The sequence below is a fragment of the Eublepharis macularius genome, chromosome 6 (assembly GCF_028583425.1).
Source record: "Eublepharis macularius isolate TG4126 chromosome 6, MPM_Emac_v1.0, whole genome shotgun sequence".
Taxonomy (NCBI): domain Eukaryota; kingdom Metazoa; phylum Chordata; class Lepidosauria; order Squamata; family Eublepharidae; genus Eublepharis; species Eublepharis macularius.
In genome coordinates, this window is record NC_072795.1 from 65309569 (window position 1) to 65331168 (window position 21600).

A 21600-nucleotide genomic window follows, 5' to 3' on the forward strand; every position below is an offset into this window, starting at 1 on the left:
CCTTCTCTGGGCTGAACAAAGAGCAGGTTTCTGAATACTTGTGCATGCTGTTTGTTTGAGATGTCTGATCTGAGCTCCGACAATTTATTTTATAGGTGGCAACTGAAGCATCCTTAGCTAGGGAACATACCTGCCTGCTGCCAATCACACAGTGGCCTGCTTCCTCCTCTGCCAGTAGAATCCCTTATGTCAGGTTTCCCGTTGGCATCTGTTGTGAGGAAATCACAGGGAAGAAACCTTAAAGGCTGGACTATGGCCTCAGGTGGCTGCTTCTGAAGTCAGGCAGCAGGGAAGTTCCTTCCCTGTCAAATGAGTTGGCTTCATTACTCCTCTGGAGCATGAAGTACCATATAATCTGTAACACTATGATCCTCTCAATGCTCCTAACAGCAATATCTCTCACATGTGACCTCCAAGAGCCAGGGAGGCTGCATATGGTGAAGGGGGAGTTGTCAAGAAATGTGAGGGTGGTGGGTGGAATTGTGGGGACCACACATGAGAAACTGGAGTGAAAACTGGAGGTGATTGTGGACAAGGGTCTTTTTGGTAGACAGGTGGATTCCATGGCTGGATTAAAGGTTTCCAGAATACTTGGCTGTTCATTATCCTTAAGTATTTTTATTTAATTTAAAAAAATCATATTCCACCTTTCCTTTTAAATCTCCAAGGTGGCTTACATTTATTAATCAGAATAGGAAGACACAATGTTAAAAAAACCCTGAATAATCATAAACAACAAACATGTTAAAGACAGCAGCACAAATCACACACACATACACACACACACACACACACACACACACACACGGCTTTCCTTTATAGAGCTATGGCAAGCATACATGTTTCTCTGCTGTCCCCATTTTATCTGCACAACAATTTTGTGGTTAAGCTGAGAGAGAGAGAGAGAGAGAGAGAGAGAGAGAGAGAGAGAGAGAGAGGCTGGCACAAAGTCATCCAGCCTCATGCTGAGCAGGGATTAGAACCCGGGTCCCCCCATGTCTAATCTGACACATTACCCACTACACCATTATGGCCATACATATCCCCCTCTACCAAGCATTTAAACTCAAGTGTTTCTCTCCCTTGGGCAATAGTTAGTGGTATATGTGTATGCTGGGACTTTACACTCTGTGAGTTCACATAAGAGTCGTTCCATGTTGCTCCCCCTCTCATCTGCATTGAACCTCTCTGAACATGAGCCAAGATCCTCTTAACTCTCTGTCTCCCATCTCCTTAGTAACTGCATTAAGCAGATCAATTGAGTTGGTGTCATTGGGATGGGATGGGAGAGGGCAGGGCTTTTTCTGCACACATCTCTCCCCTCACCGCCACGTCCCTCCCTTGGCGCTGCCACGTTCCTTCTCTCACTCTCAATTTCATCGCTGCAAGCCAGGAAAACACAGATCAGACTCTGCTGTCATCAAACTCCCTATCCTGCTCTGTGACCCTGCTCTCTCCCCTCCACAGGCGCCATCATTGCACCCCTTTGCTACTCTGGGGAGGGCCAAGGGTGCTCTAGTCCTGATAGAGGGCAGTCTTCACCAGCAGGGCTGAAGGCAGCAGCAACAGCACAGTTTCAAGTGACACAGGCACCCACTGGCATGCGGGTGACCCTGGCTGGGGAACGGGGGTGAGTGAGGAACTGAGAGAGTAAGCTGGAGCGAAGGGCTTTGATGCCATGAGTCCCACTCATCATGAACCTGGACGGCCTGGAGATGATCGCCGTGTTGGTGGTTTTGGTCCTGTTCATCAAAGTGCTGGAGCAGTTTGGGCTTTTTGAGCCTGTCTCCTTGGAAGGTAATGCACAAGATAGCGGGGGGTGGGGAGGGGAGAGGTTCTCATTTAATCTGGACTTCCGTGGCTAGTTCCAGGATTAGTCTTGATTAGCCAGATCTAATCTGAGCAGGACGCTGGCTAGTTAAGTAGTAAAAGTACTTGCCAAGCCGTGTGTGTGTGTGTGTGTGTGTGTGTGTGTGAGAGAGAGAGAGAGAGAGAGAGAGAGAGGTGAACAGATGAGGTGGATGCAAAGAGGTCTCCTGTCCTAGCAGCAGAGCCTCTCTTGAAAAAGTTTTAACTTTCAGTACAAGTGAGAGGAAAGCATAAGAGGTCTGCACCACAGGGATGAGTATGGGGAGGGGGCAGGACTTCTAAACAGGCATGCTGTTTGCAGAGGCAGTGGCTTCTTAAAGAGGCAGGAAACCAGGGGACTTTGAATCTCATTTAGATCTGCACTTATCTCTGTGCAAGTGGGTGTGAGTGTGATGCCAAGCTGGTATCATTAATGGAACACTTCATATGTGAAAAAGTTTCCATTGTGTATGAGGGAGGGGTAGTGGTAAACTGGAATGGTGTGTATCAGTGGGAGAAGGTGTGTGTCTTTCCAGTGTATACTCTGCTGCAGAGGCAGCATTTAGTGTATTCTTGACAATAAACAAAAGTGTAAATAGTATTTAATGACTGGAGAGCATGCTTTGTCTGTTTACATTACTGACAAGAGTGCATGTATTGATAGGCACTGGGTTTGCTTGTTTTTTTGCCATTGCTGAATGAGCTCAGTGAAAACCAAACAAACTTCTGCTTTCTGAATTCTTCCCTCTGGTTCCTTTACCAGAGGAAGCAGGCTGCAGACTTATCAGTTCAGAACTTGTGGGCCACTGGCCAGGGTGCTGACGTGCTCTGCATCTTAGTTGCAGGAGTTTTAAGAAATTGTGAGACTAGTAAGATAGTCATAATAATCATAGCAGTTGCATTGTGCAGAGGGAGGTGAGAAAATTCTTTGAGTAGAGCCAGTTTCTTGAAGTGGCTTTGTCAGTGGGCTCTGACCATTCTTATCTGATCAGGAATTCAGATCCACGAAACTGATAAGAGGAGAAAGGCAGACCAACATGGATTCTTTGGGGGCAAGAATGCCCTATGCAGAATATGGTTTGTCCCTATGTGCCATTTGCTTACTCCTGTCTTTCATCAGTCAGATTCCAGGAACTAGGTTCTGTATCAGTGGTTTCATTGGGGATATTTTCTTGTTCTTGGGATTTTATTATGGAACTTCCTCATACTTCCTCATATATGGGACACTGGATTTCATCTCAGCCTTGTTCATCTTGGTTCAACAGCCAGCTTGAACAAGGTCTGTGCTCACAGTCCCTCCTTTTAATTTGGACCAACAGTGTCCCTTTTTGGCAAATTAGTTGTGAAGAAAATGGATTGCATGCGTTGCTGGAAGTACATCGTCTTCCTTGCTTTGTGGTTCCTGCTGTGTTATCTCCTTGTGCAGGCATTGTGTCCAGAGATCTCTAGCAGTTCTACTTGTTGCTGCTTTAGATTAGGTCTTTTCAGGGAGTTGTACATTGGAGGAAGGGATCCAGTTTTTTTGCAGATGACTTAGCTGGTGACATGGTGTTATTGTAGTGTAGACTACGCCAGCGCTTGACTTTGGGCTTTTTGTAACTGAAGGCTGGGCTTTCTGCTCAGTTCCTGCCACTTGAGTGGTGCAGGCCTTGGGTGTGCATGTGTGCATCTACAGACTGGAGACTGTGAGTTGCAAAGGTGGCATGTTCAGAGCTGGCATCGCTTCCACTTTTCTGAGAGACAAACAGTTCCCAACAGTATAACAGGAGATGTAGGAAACCCCACTGATAGCTGGGATTCCAACAGATCCTGAAGAGTCCCCCCACCCCGCTTCAGATGCATATCTGTGCCACAGCACTAGCCCTGTTCATATGTTACAGTGAATGTATATACATCTGTTGGTAAGAAAGAGCTGTTGCGCATTCACTTTACAAATTAAGCCAAGGACCAGTACCTGGATAAATGTGCAGTTTCAAACACACAATCATGTGTTGAATGTAACATAAAGCATTGCTCAGTGCACATATAAAGAAAAATAGTGTATACTGGATACAGATTGTACGTGTGTTCTCTGTAACTGAACAGGACAACTATCTTAGCTTGTTCACTTGCTTCCCATTTATAGGCAGTCATGACTGTAGATAATTTGTCTGAAGAACAAGGAAACTGGAATGCTTAACCACTAATGTAACCAATAGCTCACTAATGGTCTATAAATAATGCTAATACTCTGCAGACTAGAAGAAGCAGGTCATATTGAAAACGAAATTCAAGGTCATAGAGTTGTTAAGGGATACGCTGACTCTAAAGTTGAAAGGCCCTCTGATTCTCTAGATGTTGACCACATGTAGTATGATAACAACATCTTGCCATACAATAGATTTAATACATTGTGAGGTGTTCATCTGGTCATGTGATTTGTTTGTTTGTTTATTTAATACATTTTTACCCCACCGTTCCTCCAAGGAGAGCAGGGCGGTGATCATCATTCTCCCTTCCTTCATTTTTTTTCCTCACAACAATCCTGTGAGGTAGGTTAGGCTGAGTGTGTATGACTGGCCCATGATCACTCAGCAAGTTTTATGGCAGAATGGGGATTTGAAGCTAAGTCTCCCGTATCCTAGTCCAAAACTGACCATTTCACATTACTGACACCACTTCCATAGATTTCTATGTTGTTGGAAGGAGCATGGTAACAGATCTAACCATGTAGTTCAAGGCTCCAGATACTGAGATTTTTTTTTAAAAAAAATGGTCATGGCATGGTGTAGCACATGGAGAACCTGTATATGCCTACTCATATGTTTTCCACACGTATTTTTGAAGATTCTTGTCATAGCCTTTCTCTCATTTGTTGAGCCGTGCACAGATCTTTCCTGTGTCCCCATTCTTATATGAAGATAAACTTCTGAGAGCAATCCCAAAGAGTTAAATCTCATACACACAGAGAAAAAGTCTTGGGGTACCTTAAAAATAAAAAAAAATGTAGCATAAGTTTTCATGGTTCTTGACCCCAGGACACCTTATGCTACAATAAATGTGTTAGTCTTTAACATCCCATAAGACTCTTCTACTTTTCCTGCAGCAGACTAACAGGACTATCCTGCTGTGATCTCTACAAAGAAAACATTTGGCTGTCCGTCTCCTATTCCTTTCTCATTTCTCTCTCTGAACTCCTTTGCCGGACAGGTTCTGTCTTGTCAATTAATTGATAAGCATTGAGAAATTAATTTGCCTGTACATTAAGTGTGTTACGCAAATATGACTATCCAAGGATGGAATAGAGAAGCAATTTTTGCATCCTGTGCTTTTAAGACATGGTATTTACTTAGGGATCCTTGGATTAATTCTGTTAAGCTCTGTTCACTAATAGCAAGTAAGCATGATGCTTCATTTAGTAACCCACAGTAAAATGTAATGAGGTTGCACTTCAAAGAAGCGCCTTATAGTTGAGACTAGTGTGGTGTAGTTGTTAAGAATGCTAGACTAGGGTACCTTGTCTTCAATTCCCATTCTGGTGGGAAGCTTACTTGGTTACCTTGGGCTAGTCACTCTCTCAGGCCCAACCTAGTAAGGTTGGGGGAAAGTAGTAAACTACCCTGAGCTCCTTGGAAGAAGGATGGGGTAAAAATCAAACAGTATTTGCATGGTAACTGACCTGAGGAGGGAGTGGGAATTTGGATATGTAAAGAAGCCGTACAGAACTCTGGGAGTAAGGAATTTATAGAATCAATTAATCAGAGCTGGAAGTGCCCCAAAGCCCATTTAGTCCCATTCCCTGCTGTGATATAAGATCATCACCAGCATCCTAGTCCACCCACAAAGATGAAAGAAACCAATTGCCTCTAGTGCAAACAAGTCCAAGCCTTACAATATGCAGGGATCATGAGACAGAACAACAATCCTTGGGGTAGAATGTTGGAGTTCCTGACAATTGGCAGCTTCCTCTGGATTGAGCCCTCTAGGTCTTTTGTGCAGCAGAAACGTGAGCCTGACTGTGGCTGGAGGCTCATTCATATGGAACTTGATAAGAGATTAGTCTCCCAGAGAACACACATCAGAAGTGGACATTCCATGGCATAAGAATTGCTTTGCTGGATCAGGCCATGATCCATCTAGTCCTCCATTCTGCTTACAGTGGGAACTTGGCCAATACCCTGGAAGCTGACAAGCCAGGCTTAAAATTCAGAGTCATTCCTTCTTGCTTGTCCATCAGGTCACCAGGTACATCTGAACTTGGAAGTTCCATTTAGCTATCCTGGTTTTAAAGTCTGTTTGCCTTCATACGTTTGTCTAATGGCAGGGAGGATAATATTATAGATGATGCTAGGAACATATCACATAGTACTAGGGTAAATTTATCTGGAATAATTTCTGTTCCTTGAATGTCTCTTACAGTTAAAACCTTGCTGGTCTCTTATAACTGTGTGGCCACATCCCCTTCTCCCTACATTTACTGACATAGTCTGCTTGGAGAATGTGACAGGAGCAGTATTCCCACCCCCATTCCCATGTCCAAGTTGATCTTCCTGCCCCTAACACCAAGAATTGCCTCTCTCTCCTTCTCTGTGTTATTTCTAACCACAAGAGAGCTCTCAGGCATTGCTGCATTGTGCCAACTGGTGAAATAAAATCCCCTAATGGCTTGGAGATGTTAATGGATGTGGTCTCACCATCAGACCCATTGCAATCAATCCTGTTCATTGCTCTGTTCATGCCAAGCACTAGGCTGGTTTTTCTGGCTCCTGTCCAGAACAAGAAAAGGGCAGCATAAGGCAGGGTGGGCGATGCTGAATCATGAGAAGAGTTACAGGTAATAGACCTGGTCGGGGGTCTGGGAGCTTCCTTTTAGCTTGCTGAACTGCCTCAGATGTAATGTTGCCAGCTGCAGGAGAAAAACAGTCCTGTCACTTTAACAGAGCTTTAAAATGCAGAAATCTGCTGTTGGAGGTTTTCAAGGCATGGAACTATACTAACGTCACTGATAATTGCTGCAGATCAGACTGATAGTAAAGGGTCAGCTAAAGGGACCAGTTTAAAAGTTGGCAACCCTACTTGGATTCCCTGGGGAAAACCAGGAATTTTTGAGGCAGCTGATCCCACCTGAATCTATGGTTGTACATGCATTATAGGGCATCTTATGGCTGTGTCACAATGTTATTAGTGATAAGCAACAAGACTCACCTATCTTCACAGCTATACCATATTGTGAACATGTTTTATTTTAGTTAACGAAAAAATATTTTTACTGTATAACTCCAGTTTGGAAACTGTAATCTAGTCCTATAAAATGACAAACCCCGCAAGCATGACTCCTCCATTCCCATTTTATGAATCTGTTTAGTGAGGTCTTTAAAAAAGATTATGAGCTGCAATCCTCTTGCACTAGTGTAGCTGTCACATCCACCACCAAATCACAAACGGAGATGCTCAGGGAGGGCCAGCAATGGCAGAGTCCTCATACTCCAGAAATCATCATGTGATTTATTTAGATGGAATGTGGATAGGCTCACCAGTCATTTCACTGGTGATCGAATTCATCCAGCCATCCATTGATTCATTTGAAGTATTTGTATGCTATTTTCTGACACACTACGTGTGCCATACAATAAAGCATATTTTAAATTAAAATTAAAATGTCTCTAAAATTAAAATTTCCTAGAATCCAGCAATCCGGAAAGGTCTCCATATTAGGCTGTTGCAAGAAAATTAAAATGAGTCTTGTTGTGTCTTTAAGACTGAATGATTTTTTGGTGGTAGAAACTTTAGTGGACCAGAACCCACTTTATCAGTTACATGAATTATGTCCTTTGTTGGTGTGTTCACATATTTAAATGCATATTAGCATGGAGAAAAAAAATATTTTTTTTGCCAACCCTTGGTTAAAAATGCAGTGCAGTGCAAGAGGGACAGCCTGACATAAAGCAATAAGCTCTAAACTCTGAAACCAAAAAGATTTCCAAGTGAGGATCTGCTTTTAGAAGTCAAAATGCTTAGCAGCAACACAATTTCTTTCATGCTTTTCACAGAAGAGGCTGGGAATTAAAAAATCTGCCTATCAGAAGTGGTGGTTGTCTCCTAGCACATGCGGCACAGCCTGACATGGAAGAATCAGAGAAATGCTTTTGATTCCAGGAACATGGCTAAGAATTTTTTTTTCTGAAAAAGCAGATTTGTTTGCATTTGTTAACACTTAGAATTTTTGTATCCTGACCTAGATAGCTCAGGCAAGCCTGATCTTATCAGCGCTCAGAAGCTAAGCAGGGTCAGCCTTGATTTAGTAATTGGATGGGAGGCCTCCAAAGAAGACCAGGGTTGCAGAGCCAGGCAATGGCAAAACATCTCTGTTAGTCTCTTGCCATGAAAACCCCAACAGGGTTTGCCATAAATCAGCTATAACTTGTTGGCTCTTTCCACCACCACCAGCATTTGTAGAACACTTTTTGTGTTCAGGGCATTTCACATATATTATCACAGTCATCTTTTCAGCAACCCTTTAAGGTAAACTAATAGACTCCCATTTTGAGGAAGGTGGAGGCTAAAGGAGAGTGGCTTGCCTAAGGCCTCGCAGGTGATTTTATGCCAGAGATTTAATCTGAACTGGTGACCTCCCAAATCACAGCTCATTTTCTTAGCCATAATGCTTAGCAATGCAATATTGCTACAAAGTAGTAATCCATATAAGCAGAATATGCTTTTGTTACATCTCTGCCGGAAGGCTATCTTCCCTTCAACAAGACTAGCCTTTCCTGCTGCCCCATATCTATTACATGCAAATAGAAAATAGCACTATTGACATTGCAACACAAAGGCTGAAATATAGTTGGGCCACATGTGGGCTTCTTGTCTGAGGGTAAGAAAGAAAGAGGATAAATGTGTCAAAGGATAATTTGCTTCATTGTTTAGAAAAATCTTGGCTTGTGGTAACTGCATACCCGATACACAAGTTCTCAGCAGGGTGGCTGTGAAAGGAAGCTAAGCACACAGAAACTTTGACTTTTGTTCAAATCCCAATAAAAGCTTTGCTAATGGATAGAAGACTTTGTGCTTCACTGATTGAAACATTCAGGATCTCTTTCATCTTTAATTCCGGATGAGTATAAATAAAAGGTTTTGTGGGAACTGCACCCTTTCCATCCCACCCTTTGAAAAGGTACTGGGTTGCTCACTAGCCAGCCACCTTTTGTTTGTGGTCTCATGTTCTGGTTGTCCCTAGGGAGATCCACCTGATGTCTATAATCTGCAAGGGTAGATTGGCAAAGTAATTTACCAGGAAAGCTCTGAGTTAGATGCTCTTCTGAAAGGCTGGCATTGGCCTCTGGGGCCAGTCTGTGTTTGCCAGGACCATTGGGACTTTGCTTGCCCCAACCAGCAGCTGAGCAGCAGGAGAAATCAGGTATGCCTACATCCATCATCGTCCCCAGTCCAGTCCAAGAAGGAGGTAAGAGGCAACTGACACTCATGCACCTGGACCACCCTCTCCGTGAAGAGGCAACTACCATGCGGAGGGTGAAAGGGTTGCCTCCTTGTCACAACAGCCCCCACCACAGTACCTCCTTTGCTCAGACATGATGGCCTGCCAGGATTACAGAACTGGGCAGAACGTGATGCATTGCTTGAAGTAGGGTGGTCACATGACATGGGCCAAGCATGTGAGGCAGGCTCCAGCAGGGCAGTCCTGACCATTTCTCCTGTGTCTGAAAGTAATATGGTTGTGTTGTCACTGGAGCAAATTAATTGAGAGCTATGTTGCTTGTTTCTCTGCCCATCTGTCACTGTATACCACAGAGCACTGTGCCTCCTTCTCACTTTGTATCCAGCCCTACTGTCCAGGGGGGCCAGAATCAAAGGACAAGTTTCTCTTGTATTTAGGGGGTCCAGATAACAATTGGTACCACCATACTGTAAATAGAACTGCATGTAACCCACAATTCTAAGGTCAGACACAATCAGAAACTGTTGTTGGGGGCACACATATATCTGGAGGGGCCATGCTTTCTCTTTAAGAAAAGTTTCCAACCTTCATGGCTGGTGGTAGTGGAGACTGCTCTCAAGTCATAGCTGACTTATGGCAACCCCTGTTGGGGTTTTCATGGCAAGAGTCTAACAGAGGTGGTTTGCCATTGCCTGCCTCTGCAACCTTGGAGGTCTCCCATCAAATTACTAACCAAGGCCAAACCGGCTTAGCTTCTGAGATCTGACGAGATCAGGCTCACCTGGGCTATCCAGGTCAGGGCAACCCTCATGGCTGCAAAGGTAAAAATTGTTGGATCAGAGCAAATATCCAACTAGTCCATTCAGTCTCCATTAGTGTCCAGCCAGGTGCCACCAGACATGAAAGAGATGTTTTTTCTCTTGCCTTCTCCCTACCATCTGGTAATGAAACCACGAATATTGAACTTTCATGATTTGTGGAATATCTATTGGCAGTTGATACACTTAAATGCCATCTTTCATCCAATGCTTTTTAAAAGCTCCTGAGCTAGTAGCCATCACTATCACTCATTGGTGCTGCTTCTTTACTGGCAGTATTTCTTCACAAACTCTAGTGCTCTAGACCCTTTCCAGTCTGGATTCAGACCAGGGCATGGGACAGAGACAGCACTAGTAGCGTTACTGGATGATCTCTGTCTGAATATAGACAAAGGCTATGCCTCCTTATTGCTCCTCATGGATCTGTCTGCAGCCTTTGACACAGTAGACCATGCCATCCTGTTGAGCCATTTAGAAACAGAAATGGGCATCAAAGGATATGCCCTGGACTGGTTTAGATAGTTTCTCATGGAACAGACTCAAAGGGTTGCCATCGGAGATCAGCTATCTCCAGAATGGGAACTATCTTGTTGTGTAAGCGGTTGGTAACAGTTGGGTTCTGCAGGGCGCAATTTTATCTCCCATGTTATTCAAGCTCTATGTAAAACCTTTAGGAGAATTCATTCTCAGCTATGGAGTTGGATGTCATCAATATGCAGATGACACCCAACTCTATATCTTGCTATCCAGGTCCCCACAGGATGCAGTAGAAATCTTAGACCACTGTCTGACAGCCGTGGTGAAATGACTGAAAAATAACAAATTGAAATTGAACCCAGACAAGACTGAAGTGCTTGTTGGGAAGGCAGAGATCTTGAAAGACATTGTACTGCCCACTTTTGATGGAGTTCGTCTGACCCTTGCAGACTCGGTTAAGAGCCTAGGGGTTATACTGGATCCAGCATGACTACTAGAAAAATAAGTTAAGGCAGCCACAAAAAATGCTTTCTACAATCTCACTCTGGCCTGGACGATGGCTTCTTATCTCAACAAGGCTGACCTGGCCACCTGGTTCCAGCTATGGTAACATCAAAACTTGACTATTGTAATGCAGTATACATTGATCTCCCATCCAAGTTAACTAGGAGGATCCAATTGGTGCAAAATGATGCAGCTCAGCTGTTATCAAGAGCAAACAGGAGCACGAACAACACTCCCAACCTACAGTCGCTCCATTAGCTACCCATCAGTTACCATGCTCAGTTCAAGGTATTAGTTATTACATACAAAGCTCTTCATAGCCTTGGCCCAGCATACCTACGGGACTGGCTCCCTCCCTATGTCCCTCCATGGCAGCTTCTCTCATCTGAACAGGGTCTCCTGCAGGTGCCAGCCTGTACATGGGTGAAATCAACAGCAGCCTGTACATGAGCTTTCTCTGTGGTGGCCCCTACCCTGTGGAACAGCCTGCCTGAGGAGGTCAGGAGATCCCCCACTCTCCTGGCTTTCTGCAAATGATGCAAAAAAGGCTTTTTACTCAGATAGGAGGGCGGTATTGTAGGGAGGGGGTCTTAGATGCTTCGCTAAGGAGTTAAGGACCATAGACTTCACCACTATATTGCCTTACATGTTATCTGTTGCTTTAAATATGTACTCTTATAAACTGCTTGAGCTTCATGTTGTCTAATGTCAGTCCTTGAATTGAGATTATGTTCGGTTTCAGCAATTCTTCAACTCTGTATTGGACCCTTGCTAATGCTATGTCTTTGTAAACTTGTATTTATTTACCCTATGGCATTGTTTATAGACGTGTCCTTGACACTGTATGGAAATGCCTTTGATACTGATTGTACTAATCTCACACTATGTAATCCGCCTTGAATCTCAGCGAGAAAGGCGGACTATAAATGAAATCACACACACACAGAGAGAGAGAGAGAGAGAGAGAGAGAGAGAGAGAGAGAGAGAGAGAGAGAGAGAGAGAGAGAGAGAGAGAGAGAGAGACGCGTTTCTTGCTAGAATCCAAATTTGGGCTGCGAATTTTTATTTTAGTATTGTTGTGCACACAATCCTTATATTTATTATGTAAGTCTCTTGAAATTTCTCCTGGTGGACAATCTAGTCCAGCATCCTGATTCACATAGTGGCCCACCAGTCGTGCTGGACAGCCAACCAGCAGGCATAGAGGCCAAGGCTTTTGCTGATGTTGCTTCATAGCACTGGTATTCAGAGGTCTGCTGCCTGGTCTGTGGTCCGTGAAACACAATGGACCACGTCCCAACAGCCCATGTTTTTTTCCCAGACTACGCCCACCTCTAGTTGTAATACAGAGTGGAGGAGTAGCAGCTGAAGAAAATGTGGTTTGCAGATGTTATGTCTAGTCTTCCAGAATGTGGGGTTCCATACCATTTGCTTGAGACCTTACTGAGCTTGTAGGTAACTTAAGCCTGTATCTCACTGTTTCTTAGGACTAGAGGTGAGGAGTGGCAAAAAGAAATGTTTTATGTAGGTAGATGTGCTAGAGGAACAGCATATCGACAATGGAGCCATAATAGTGTATTAGTATGGGAGATGGCAGACTTCCACTTGAATTTTTGTCTTAGTTGTTCCCTTGTTCCTGTTTATATCCCATATGACTCATCAGACGGCACATGCATGGCATTTCCCTCTTTTCCCCTTGCACATTTTCTGTGAGTGCTATATATACTTACTATGCCAGTAACTCACTCTCTTACTAACCTTGGCACATTCATGGCCCCACAAGGTGGAATGTGGTGTCCCTTGTAGTTTGAAAAAGTGGTGCCATCTGCTTTAAAGCAGTGCTGCATCACCACAGGCATGCCATGCCAGGCACTAATGGTGTTGGGCAGACATCCTTGAAACCCACATTTTTAAAAAGAGTACCATTGTAGCTGATTCATTGGTTGTCCCAAAGACAGCTCCTTTTCTGAGCAGCCTTAACTGGGTGAGGATGGAAAAGCTGGCTTTATTGATTATGGCTCCTGAAGTGCCGGCATCAATAATTCAAAGGTACAATTGGCAGGAAATGCAGACCTCAGAGTGGAGGGGAGGGCTGTGGCAGCTTAAGGAGATGGATGGAGGAGATAAAATCCTGGCCAGGGGATGCTCACACATAATCAAGTCTGAGAGGGATATTAGGTAGTGGTGTGGAGATTGGGATCTTGGGATCGACAGGCTAATTTCCCTCTCTGGGATGGATGGGCTCTATGAGAGCTACTGGATTCAGACAGTGGGATGAAATTGTGAACAAGGGGAGTGAGTAGATAGCCTCTGAACAGAGCCCACAAGGACAGAAATCCATCCACTTGGTGGAGTGAGCAGACAATGAAGCAACAGTGTCTTGGTTTTGGTCTCACCCTTGTGCACAAGGCAGCTTGCACTGTCAGGGTATCCTTTACCATATATACAGCCCTATGCATATCAGAGCCTCCTAGGTCTATGGATCCTCTGAGAGCATCAGACAGAGCTGTGTGACATGTCATACAGTCCCAGTGGATGCTTCTTGCAATAGCACCACTGTGAAATCCTGGGCTAGGAGTCAAATCTTCGCTGTGAAGGCATGGTTGTCAGAAAAGAGCCCCCTTCAGCATATGTGCTGCGCCTGCTATTCTTCCTGCAGAATGCATATTCCAGCATATGAGGCAAGAATCAAGCATCTGCTTGGAGATCTCTCTCATGCTTACTTTAACAGGAGAAATTTCACTATACTGATGGTGCTAGGCCTCACCAAAAGCGCTGAGACCAGCACTGAAGAAACATAGCATGGCTGATACCTGGAGTGACAGCTCCAGGTCTGTTCTTGTTCTCTGCTCCAAGAATGAAATTTTCTGTGGCCTTCAACCTGTCTGCAGCTTGCCCTCCATACTCACCATGAGAGAAATAGTAGCAAGACACCTATGTGCTAGGGCTTAATTGCAGCCATCTGCTTGGCTGCTGTATAACTTTCCCGCCACTTGATCTTTTTACCAACAGCAGTTCTCATCATAGCATTATCTGCTATTATCTGGTGTGCCATACTGCTTCAGAGCATGAACTTGTTTCTTTGGGCCTCTGTGCTGTATCTGGCAGTGTAAAACACTGATAGGCCTTTCTGCTTTCTTTCCAACCTGTGCCACATGTACTGGGGACAGGAAATGTCAAACACAAATTGCTGTAGTGGAAGACTACCTTGCATGGTGCCAGGATAGATGGATACTGAAATGTTAGAACAAAAATAACTATTTTTGATTGATATCTGCACCTTACAGTGCAGTCCTAGATGGCTGTAACTCTGCTTAGGATTGCACTGTTGGTTAGCACTTCCTGCCTGCCAGTCTGCTCTGTTCCTGAAAAACTACAGCACTTATTCTTCTAGCCAACTGAATCATTAGAGGCACAAATAGGGCTGCTTTCCAAATGGTCGGTTTTTATTATGGAGAGAAGTTAATAATAGGACATCCCAAGAATTAGGCTGTCAATATGCATTTTTGAACGGATTCATCAGTGATTTTCAAAACTGTAAACAGCACAAAGCTTCTGAGAATGACTGGAAATCATTCTAACCATTCTGTCAAAAGTTGATTGTGGAATCTTTAAGAAACATTGCATAAAATGAAGACACACAGCAATATAATGGCAGCCGAAATTAATGTAGATACTTGTCAAGGAATATATATGGGGCAGATGGAATGGAACTCTGATTCCAATGCAGCACTGCATGTGCAGTGAACGCCATTTGTAGAATGAATAAGTCTCAGCACATGTGGAGCTTTGTATGTTCACTTGAGTTTATTAGCATGGTGTTTGAATTATGACAGTAGTTCCATTCTGTGAAAACATCAGCATGGTGCTTTACTCTGTCAAAGAGAAAACTAGCAAAAATGCAAAATTAGATGGTTGATCCCATAAAAGTGTCCTTCTTTCTTTTCCTCCTCTTTGGAATTTGAATCTTTTATTGTAATAATTCCATCAGTTTAAAAACCTTATGTAATTTTCAAAACAGACGTACTTGTTTTGGAATTCTATAAAGATCCATTGCCCATTCCTGACAAAGTACCAGTTAGCTCAGCAAAATATGCTTTCATTACTCTTTATTTCCATTGTATGGGATTAGCCATACTGTTTTTTATGGGAAAGATTAAGAAGAAAGAAGTATTACAGCAGAACAAGTTTCTCTGTCTTTACTTCACCTTGATGGGGCCAGCTGTGAGGTTCTTAGTCTGTAGAGCTTAAATTACTTACTCTTCTCAGTTTAAAGTTTACTGCTCTGTTTTGGGGGAAACTATTTAAATCAGTACTCTTAGTTATACAGTTTTTTACATATCAAACATGCACAACAATTTTATTTTAGCTTGGATTTTTAGGTGCACAATATATTTGTATGTTTCTTATTACATTTTGGTGAATCTTTTGGTTTTAGTTAGTTCTGTATGAGAATGGTGGAGAAGTTGGATAGTGTTGGTTGATTTGGCATTCTCTGATGGTTTAAATGGGGAAATTAAGATACTGTTATACTACCAAGGTCAGCTCCCCAATTGGTTTTGTGTTCTGTTTTTTCCAAGGTCTATAAATCTGCATCCTTCTTTCCCTCCCACCACAGAGGCCCACACAATCACTTAATGTGCTATTGCACCCTCAGTTTTGTCCTTCAACAGAGGATTCTAAAGTTAATTGTCCCTTTTCTGTGGTTTATTTCAGCTGTTTGTGAAATGTTGCCAGCATAGCTTTTAGTTTTCTCTTTGAAGACTCTTTTGAGGTTGAGTTGCATTTGGGGAACTGTCCTTGGTGGGATCTCCACAATGTATTCTGGCTTTTTCTCTAGCTAGCTTCTCTCTTGAGTACCAGGCTCTTCTTGGAAAAGCTGCTTTTCAATTGAGCCAGTTAATTGACTGGCATAAGATCCTGGACATGAATGCTTACAACAGATCTTGTTCCTTTAGGTCTGTTTCTATGAATTCTGGTTTTGTACCCTAGCTTTATTTAAGCATATTCAGAGGCTGGTGTTGATTTGTTGTGTGATCCTCAGTATAGCTTTCTTGAAACAATTATTCTATGTTTTCCCAAGAGAGAAGGTACTGCTAGCACCAGGAATCAAGATTTATCGTGACAGGCAAAGGTCTTAAAAGGAGATTACAGTATGTAGCAGACGGTAAATTATTGGATAGAGAATTAAAAGAAATTCATCAAAAAAGTATCAAAGGTATCAACTGAGAGTTAAAAGTATCAAAGGTATCAACTGAGAGTTAAAAGAACCTGAACAGGAGCAGAAGTCTGGCTGTAGTTAGCAGAGTAACAGAAAGAGCTGAAACTGAGATGTTTCACAGACACTCAGAGGTAAAGAGTAAACTGTTGCTCAGGTGGACTGAACAGTATGGAAGTATTTGTGCAATCCAGGATCAGCAAAAGCCATTAGCTGTATGTGGTGTTTGTATGTGTGTGTGTATGGGGGGGGGGAGTATAGTGGACTTTATTCAAGGAAGCCAAGAGAGAACAGAGCATCATGTAGGTCTTCAACATTGCCATCCTAAGCACAGTTAAACTCTTCTAAGCCTGTTGACTTCAATGGACTTAAAGAGGGTGTCTCTCTGCTTATGACTGCACTGCAAGAAAATTAAAGATATGTTGCACTGGCAAGAAAGATGGCTGCTAACCCCAAGAGTGTGAGTCATCCTATTTTTGTTGGAGCTTGTTCATGAAATCTGTGTGGCAAAAACCTGCAGCAAATGCTGCTCAGTCTCCCAGGTGTGTTTTGTGAAATAAAATCTGCAAGACCCAGAAAGTGTGTCTATCCCTTTGCTTGTTAGAAATAAAATGGTTTGATTATTTTCAATGGATCATATAAAAGAGGAGAAATGGTGTGAGGGGGAGTGAGCGACTAGTTTTTGAAGGTGTTCTTCAAATGCTGTTCTCTGTGACACTCTTTAAAACTGCCCAGGGGGTAGGTGCTGAACACCCAAAGCCAGGACAGCAAAAAAAGAAGAAAAAGCTTCCCCCAAGCATTTATTGTTTTGAATTGCATGTTGCAATGTTTGTATCCTTTACTGAATCCTATTGTTGCTAGATTTTTCTCACCTCTTATGAAAGTGTTTTTGGTGATTTTAGTTCCTGTAATTCCTTGAAATGCCCTTTCACTTGGCTTAGCCTGCTTAATGTGCCTCTAATGGTCTGATTGTGTGCTTATTATTTCATTTTATATTTCTTTCATTCCACCCTGTTTTCCTGTATTGCTTATCTCTGCCATTATTCTAGTTTGTCCATTTCTGTCAATAATGTTCTGCTTTGCTTGAATCATTTTGCAAATCTGCATTAAAACCAAGGCATGAACGAACACACATGTATATATGCATACATGTGTGTGTGAGCATGCACACACATTTAAAGAGCCAAAACGCACATGACTTTGAATCTTTGGAAGATCCATGATCTTCCAAAGGCTATTAGCACCTGTAGGCTGCTTTGAAGACAAGAGAATGGTCACTGGGTGAAAGGTGTTTAATATCCCTCCAGTGCTGCAGTTTTCAATGTGTGTGTGCGGGAACAAATTCAAGTGCATGTACCTGTCTTTTCCTTCATGAAGAGCTAACTGCAGTTTTGGAGGGGTGCTTTTGGTCTGCAGAAGAGGTATGGGAGAAAAGGACTGAGTGAGATCTTATCACATTAGTTTTGGCTTTTTACACACCAGCAATGTCAGCTGCAGCTCAATTGACAAGAAGGAAGAAACAAGAGGTGATCTTATAAATGCACAGCAAAAATCATTCTTGGGCAGAAAACATGTGCAGGACTATTGCAACAACATGCAGGCCATGGAGAACATAGTTTTCATGGAAATGTTTCTCTTTAGCATCCCTTCCCTAGAGTATAGAGAGAAGGGATTATGGACTTCTATTTTCTACCCTTTCCAGGAATTGGCAATCCGTTTTTCACAGGCAGTCTTTGCAAACTCCACCTCTAATCGAATTTAATCGGGTTATCTGTTTCTGAATAGTTTATTTTATTTATTATCAAGATTTATACCTCACCTTTCTGCCCCAATAGGGCGACCAAGGTAGCTAACAAATTAAATCATAGATTCAAATCATATAACAAACCATAAAAACCAGCACACAAATACATCATTAAACAATTTAAAAGCAGAGGTTAAAATAAATATAAAAGGTAAAAATAACAGTTAAAATTTTGGGGTAAGAGGAGGGATCAATGAGGGAATAGCAAGCAGAACAAAAAGTCTTCACCCTCAGATGGAAGACAGCAACAGAAGAGGACTGGGGAATTTCCCTGAGGAGAGTTACAGAGTTTTGGTGCCACAACTGAGAAGGCCCTCTCTCAGGGTTGCCACCAAGCTAATTTCAGAATGTGGGGTCACCCAAAACACGGCATAATATTTCTTAATTCAGAACATAATTTAAGTAGATTTTTGTGTAAAGTACATCTAATCTGTATGGAACGTATTTAATATAAAGTTATTAACTGCCAATAAGTGGTAGAGGACATTCCTGAGAAATATATATGGATCCAGGTGTGACGTCTGCCTCTCCTGGCTTGGCTACACTCACCTCTGCATCAAGTCCTGTGTATTCCTTTTAAAATCACCTCAGTAATTAGCTGGGGCTATTGAGGAATCACGGGAGGGGAAAACAATATCAAAATCCCTTCCCCCCCCCCAATTATCTTCTCCAGGATAATATATCTCAAGAGACAGTTTTCCCTCCCGCTGTTTTTCTTGGCTGATTCTCACCTGCTATTGTCATTCCATGCTCCTGGAGCACATTCGGTCTTCAACTGAGTGTGTTTTGACTGGTGGTGATAGTCTTTTGGTTAATTCTGAAAGTCACATTTTCCCTATATACCTGGGGAGCCTCTGAATATATAGAAGTCCTACTTTGCCTGTGCCCAGCCCACTTTTTCTGTTTCTGTGATTGACATGGGGCTTCATGCTTTGCCACCCAACAAATCTTGGAGGTAGGATCTCATTGTTTCCATTTTGCAGATGATGAGATGAAGACTGGCAACGTGCTGTTTCTTGATGTCCAGTAAGAACATGACTGAGCAGTTATTTCACCTTGATTTTACGGGTTCATATCCATAATGCTGCTCACTGAATCCCAGTAACAGTGGTGCTCCATGAAATTCTGTACTTTGAACTGTTAATTCCATGACCCCCCCCACACACACAAGGGGGGGATCATGGAATTAACAGTTCAATCAGCTGGCTTGAGACGCCATGAAGGCCTCCTAGACAGGTATTATATGTCGCTCAGGCATTCCATTTCTAAGTCAGAACCATCACTTCCACTTGCTCACTTCTGTGCATCAGCACTCCAGAGATGCAAGGGACTGAACCGGGGACCTTCTGCATGCAAAACTCTGCCACTGAACCACAGCCTTTCCCTAGAAACTTGGTAATCTTCCAGCATGTAAGCTCATGGAGGAGAGTGCTAGGGTCTCTCACATGATAAAGATGTACCCCAAAGCATCTGTCCCAGCAGCAGCCAGCCTAAATTAGGTCCTTTGACCCCCACCCCACCCCCCATAAAGCTTTCCCTTTTGGATTGTTTATATGATTCCCTTTTATTCTTCCTTGAGGAACCCCCTTTCACCCAAACTGGATCATTCCTAATCCTGTTTTTGTACAATAAAGTAGACAGCTGGAAAGTGTCTCTCATAAGCAAGTTATCTTACTTAATTGGGATGGCATGGAACGCCAGACCGGTTTGTTCCTTTCTCTATACAGCAATGTGAATGTGTGGAGGTTCCTGGCCTCTTAGAGGGTTTGAGAAAACTGAGAAGCATATGGTGTTCCTGTGATGCAATAAAGGGCATCAAATAGATAAGGGCAGGAGTAGTGTCTGGGAAAAAGTATGGGGCTAGTTAGATGGTATAGCCAGCATGCTAAGCAGAGACATTGTATGACCTCTAATATGACCCCGATAGTCATACCCTTGCTAGGAAACAGAGACACATACTAATATTATTCCAGTTCAGGTCCTATAGAGTCAACGAGAGCTCAGGGAACCAGAGGACATTGGATGGGAATTGGTTAACATTAAGAGTGACCTGCAGAGCAGTGGGTGAATGACTAAAAGGATCCTGTGGGACTCCAAACACAAAGGCATCAATAGAAATTGCTTTTGCTTTAAATAACTGTACAACAGGAACTAAGACCAAAGCATTTATAGGAATACCTCACTTCTCAGATAACATTAGATCAATTTAAAGGATGGGTCAAAAACCCTTAGTACAGGACTTTTTGTTGACTTGCCTTCTCAGGACTGAGAGAGATGGGCAAGCCTATGGAGTTGTTTGCACTTCTTGTACTCCGCACCACCCATGGCTCAGCCAAATTTGACATTTAACGAGTGAATCACTTGTTTTTCACATGAGGAATACCTGCTTTCATAGTAGGAGAAAGCAATACTAGCCTAGTACTCTGTCAAATAAATTTGGAGGAGGACAGAGAATTGGTTTAGTGGACTGCAGCAGGAGCAGGAATTCAAACACCCATCCTGAATTCCAGCTTGGGAAACATTCCCTAAGATTGTTTAGACTGGCCCATCCTTGACATCCCCCCACCCCACCCCACCCCACCCCACCCCACCCCAGGAATTATCAAAACAAGGCTGACCCCTTAGGGAGCTGCACAATTCTGGTTTTGTAATACCAAAAATTGACAGGCTGGGGACTGCTGGCTCTTGAAACCTGGTAACATATAAAGGGTGTTTATTTGTCTAAAGAATAATATAGAGTAGATGCATCTAAATCCTATTGAAACAAATGGAACACAAATGAACCATCAAGTGCTCGGTGACCTGATCTTAAATAATATGTATTCAGAAATATATCCCATGGAGTTCTCCATTTAGGATTGCAACCTTAGCCCTATTTTTCAGTTTTGTTGGCTCTGCATTTACAATAACAGGGAGACCTGATGAGCTCGTTCATGTGCATGCATTGGCCGAGCCTCCTAGCAACTCATTCAAAGGTTCAGAAAACTCTCAACGCAGCTCATTTCCCCCTTCCATTTCCTTCCGTTCTTCCTACCATGTTGGCTGCACTTGCATGTACCAATCTAATCTATGCAGCTCAGCTTTAGAATCCTTTTGTCTGAAATTGCATGACATATATGATGAAAGGAAGCTTACTGGACCATTCCTTGATGAACTTCCTTCTCCACCAAGCCATTGTTCTCTCCCACCTCCAAACTTGACAGAGTCCCATAAAGTCCTAGCTCACAGCCTCTGGCTCACCAGATTCTATTTTCTTCCAAGAACTGCAACACCCCCCACCCTAAGTCCTGGTTGACCTGATCTGACCCATTGTCTTGCCATGTCATCATACAGCCAGCCAATGTTCCACACTAGAAAATTCTGTATCACTCATCTAGTGGAGCAGGAAGTTTTGTGGGAGCAATTATGTACATCAACATCCAGGTGCAGCCCTTTGCCTCATCCTCCACCATAATTTCCTTCACTTCTTGCTGTGATTCTTGACATTGAGGACTAT

The 21600-nt window shown here is 43.0% G+C and overlaps 1 protein-coding gene across 3 annotated transcripts in view; it reads left to right on the forward strand.

The window, feature by feature from the left end:
* Nucleotides 1-21600, forward strand: part of KCNIP2 (potassium voltage-gated channel interacting protein 2) — a 144971-nt gene that overhangs the window by 106908 nt on the left and 16463 nt on the right. Inside the window, exon 1 of one of the 3 annotated variants that reach the window (XM_054984142.1) lies at nt 1695-1797. The exons of the other annotated variants lie outside the window; for them this stretch is intronic. Coding sequence (XP_054840117.1) covers nt 1695-1797 — 103 coding nt within the window. Of the gene's footprint in view, nt 1-1694; nt 1798-21600 lie in introns of those variants that run through there. 3 annotated transcript variants of the gene reach the window in all.